The sequence below is a fragment of the Gambusia affinis genome, linkage group LG18 (assembly GCF_019740435.1).
Source record: "Gambusia affinis linkage group LG18, SWU_Gaff_1.0, whole genome shotgun sequence".
Lineage (NCBI taxonomy): Eukaryota > Metazoa > Chordata > Actinopteri > Cyprinodontiformes > Poeciliidae > Gambusia > Gambusia affinis.
This window is the reverse complement of record NC_057885.1, coordinates 11,503,140-11,507,351: the sequence shown is the minus strand read 5'-3', so window position 1 is coordinate 11,507,351 and position 4,212 is coordinate 11,503,140. Positions and strand designations below refer to the sequence as shown.

General features: G+C 40.3%; 1 protein-coding gene across 1 annotated transcript; it reads right to left on the bottom strand.

Moving 5' to 3' along the window:
- Positions 1-245: 245 nt before the first annotated feature.
- LOC122820113 (piggyBac transposable element-derived protein 3-like) lies at positions 246-3,003 on the bottom strand. The gene is made up of 2 exons (XM_044097289.1): positions 2,881-3,003; positions 246-2,317 (listed from the first exon to the last, which is right to left on the bottom strand). Exon 2 carries the CDS (start codon positions 2,127-2,129, stop codon positions 693-695), a length of 1,437 nt encoding a protein of 478 aa, XP_043953224.1. The 5' UTR covers positions 2,130-2,317; positions 2,881-3,003; the 3' UTR covers positions 246-692.
- Between the last annotated feature and the right edge of the window lie 1,209 nt (positions 3,004-4,212).

The window sequence follows — 4,212 nt, the reverse complement described above, 5'->3', positions numbered from 1 at the left end:
TTTCTATAAATAAAAAGTGTACAGAGGAAAGCTTGTGTTCAACAGGGTACTTGCTAGGAAAACTCTTAAACTAGCAGGAGTTGAATGGAGGACTAAGGCGGACATCTCCAGCTTGTGGTTTGTCATGTGTCCATGTCTTATAGTAACATTGCCGATTTTACAAACTGGAAAGTCTTTGTCGGTTGTTCCTGAAAAAAAAAAAAAAACCTCAGTGTCACTAAAAAGCGATAAGAACAATTTTAACCCTCTATGGCATGAATTTTTATTTTATGAGGAAAAAAATATTTCACCCTAGTTTTGGGAGTTTGAGGGGGTCTTTATAAAATATCAATCAGAAAATGTGCTCCACCCTGCCCCCCCCACCAGATTTTGGTTTGTTGTCTCAGGGCAACAACATGCTATGAGGGTACTAAAACGCCAAGGTTTTCTTTAAGTGGAATGATGAACAAACAAGCAATAAACACATTAGAAGAAGTTTAATTTCAACAACAACAATTTCAACAAGTTTCCTTTCAACAAACAGCCCCAAATGGTTTATCAATTAGTGCATTAGAAATTAGCTGCAGTCTAATCTCTTATTAGAAATTAGAGTTTCTAAATACATGTTTCTAAACATGTGTGTTTCTAAATACATGTTCCTGTTGGGTACTGAATGGCTCCGTGTTTCTCTTTTTTACAAAGTACAGTTTGTATTATTCTGTATGGAACCTCATGAAGCAGTTGCTGGTGGATGTGAAACAAAGGTGGGCGTCACATTTTTGGCACTTGGCTTTAGGTGTACCTTTGCATCTTGGTACCTTGCATCTCCCTTTCTTTTCATCCATGACCATCCAGTGAGCTGTGGCATCCAGACGCACATCAGGGACCGGGATAGGTGTAGTAGGTCCTCTTCTCCTCTTCTCTTCGTACTCCCCAGCAATTGTGGAACTGGGACGACCTCTCTTACGCTCCAGATTCTTTCCACTTTTGCACAAGCTTTCTGCAATATATGACTTGAATGTATAAAGCCTCATCTGTTCCTCTTTTCTCATCCCAGTGCTGCTGCAGTCTCTCTTGTAGAGCAGCCAGGCAGTCACGATGGTCATGTCGATAAAGTGGAACATCAGCCGATGGTACCACTTTTTCGACCTGATTTTGTTGCGGTACAGTGCAATGAGGGAGTCCAGCAGATCCACTCCACCCATATTCTTATTGTACTCTCTCACCACAGCAGGACAGGGAACTTTGATGATTTTTTTTTGCTTGCCATCCCACCTATCAACGTCGGTGACTGGGTGTGCTCCAATGTAATTGCTGAGAAGACTGACTGAACGGTTATCATACCATTTCACAGCATGCAAGGTGGTTTCTCCAACCATGGCCATCTTCTGTTCAAAAGATCCACGCCCAGTTCTCTTCAACTCAACATCACACATCAAGTTGACACCTGGTAGTCTGTTGCTACGAACAGTACCAGTACAGTGAATTCCCTGCTGAGCAAGTGTGAGAATGAGAGGGACACTCGTGAACCAGTTGTCAAAGAACACCTTGTAGTTCTGCTGTCTGGGTATTGGCTGGGCCAGGCGGAGGACAACATTGCCACTTGCTCCTACATCTGGCAGCTCAGGTGGTTGCACAACTCTCCCTGTGTAAATCTCAAAATTGTGCGGGACACCATCATAGCCAGCCAAGATGAATATCTTATAGCCCCATTTCTTTGGCTTAGCTGGCAGGTATTGCTTGAGTCTATTTCTTCCCTTGAAAGGGACCATCTGCTCATCCACAGCCAACTTCTCACTCATTGGTATTGTCTGCAGCTTTGAGGTAAGATGAGTGACCAGTGGTCGGATTTTGTGGAGTGGATCAATATTTTCTCGTTGTCTCACTTCATTGTTGTTGAAGTGCAGGGATTTTTTAATGAACTCCCATCTGTTTAGTGCCATGGTGTCAGCTACCTGGGACACTCGGGTGGCTTTGTTCCAAAACATGCGGGTGCCTGGTAATCCAAACAATGACATGTATACTGCTGTACCCATAAATTGTTCCAGTTCTTTTTTAGTGAGGTTAAGGGGCTTGTTGGTGTCACACTGAATGGCATATAAATTTGACTGCTCTAGAACTACTTCCAGAATGTCTTCAGAAAAAAACATCTTGAAGTATTTGTAGGGGGAATTGATATGATCTGATTTTGGAAGACTGGCCTGCCATTCTGGGTAATCAGTGATATTGGCACTGTGGGGTGTTCTCCAACGAGGTAAGCGTGGAACAGCTTCCTGTGATACTTCATCCTCTTCATTTTCCTCTTCATCCACAGACTCATTGTCATCAGGCAGGTCATCTGTTTTCAAAAGAAACCAGTAAGCATAAAATTAGAATAGGTTATATATACCTCTCTTCACTCACTGATGTACAAACGCACATACATGCTCGTTTCATACAGTATGTTACTCTATTGACTGAACCCTGATCTCCTAACTCTCCCTCAAACCTGATTTTGGAGTCCACTCTTCCTCACTGTCACTCTCCTCAAGCTCACTGTCCTCACTGTCAGAAGGAATGAGCCTAACCGCTTGATCATGTTCCTTACGCCCATAAAATCTTTGTGCATCCATTTCCTATGAGTAATAGTAGATAGTACAGAAAAAAATTGATTATGTTGATAACTACATATCCCTACACATCTCCATCCATGAGCATGTTATAGTTCACACAAAAGTGGACTAACTGCACAATGTTGCCCTGAGGCAACGAATGAAAAACTGCCATTTTAGTATATAAATGAAGACAAAAGGTGTCTTTACTCAATCAAATATGCTTTTTCACTTATTCATGCACATCACAGATATTATTTATACAAAATTATTTAAATTTAAACATGTAAAAAAATGAAATTTATCTTACCTTCTGCTAGCGGTGTGTCCAAGTCAGCTGCGGTCCAAAAAAAGGATTGTTTCACCCCAAGACAAAGGTCAAAGCCACGCCCAGCTCAAATTTCATTGGTCACAGACATATCATCAGATTTTTTACGTGATGTTTTACTTAAAAAAACTTTAAAGGGGCGGTGTGTGGGCCAAAATAATGGTTTGTTGCCTGAGGGCAACACAATGCCATAGAGGGTTAACACATAAAGGAGGATAAACTGTCTCATCCAGAAATAAAAAAAAGTGGAAATCCTTATAGAAATCACAGGAAACCTTCAAATCACTGGTTACAAAGCAGCACCCACAAGTGCTAATTGCCTGATTACAAATGATGACCCAATTAGTAGTAATGAAACGCAAAGTCCTTGTAATTATTTACAAAGACAAGAATGAGGGGAAAAAAAGAAATAACATGTTACTTTCCATTAGGAAATGTTTGTTTTTAAAAGTTGCACTGTAATACTCAATAAAAAATGGTTATTTGAAATATCTTTTAAAGTTGTTTTGATGTAACGCAGAATATAACTCAATGTTGGCTTTAAAGGGGACCTTTAACACAATATTAACAATTAAATATTAATATTCAAGTTTCTTCAAAGAGTTGCTCTTTAATAGCAACGTTCCTTTTTCAGTTAAGTCATGCAGTTAAGCGTGAACTAATCATATGTAAAAGAGTGGGACTTTCAGCTGCTTCTGTTCACTGTTGCTCTGTTTATCAAAAGCTCAGTTTTACTGTGGTGACCCAATGGTTGGGAGAAAAAGTCAATTCTGCTCACGCTGAAGCATATCCCAGTAATGCAGTCTCATCACAAACCTGATATCAACCTGACAGAACCCAGTGGAGACTGAGAGCATCATCCAGCATCAGTGTTTGACCTCATGGATACTCTCCTGGAAGAATGATCAAGAATTTTCATAAACTGACTTCTGAACCTTGCAGGCAGCTTTCCGAAAAAGAAAGCTGATGATTGACCTTTGCTTTTAGAAATGGGAAGTCGTTTAAGTACACACATATAAGGAAGCTATTGATGAGAGCTGCTGAGATTCAGCACAAATCAATATGTCTAATATATAGATGGATGGAGGTTCTTTTGTGTTTTTGTCTTTCATATTCAAAAAATAAGTCTTTTTTTAATATTCAGTCAATAACACGACAATGGCATCTTCAGCAGATCATTTTTACAGTCATGACGTCGGGTTTATTTGATGTGAGCATCGCAAACAGACTTGGCACAAGCAGATGTTGGATGTTTCTGTAGATACTGATCATTAGAGCCCCCTCACCCCCACCTCCCGCCACTAGCCGTACCTT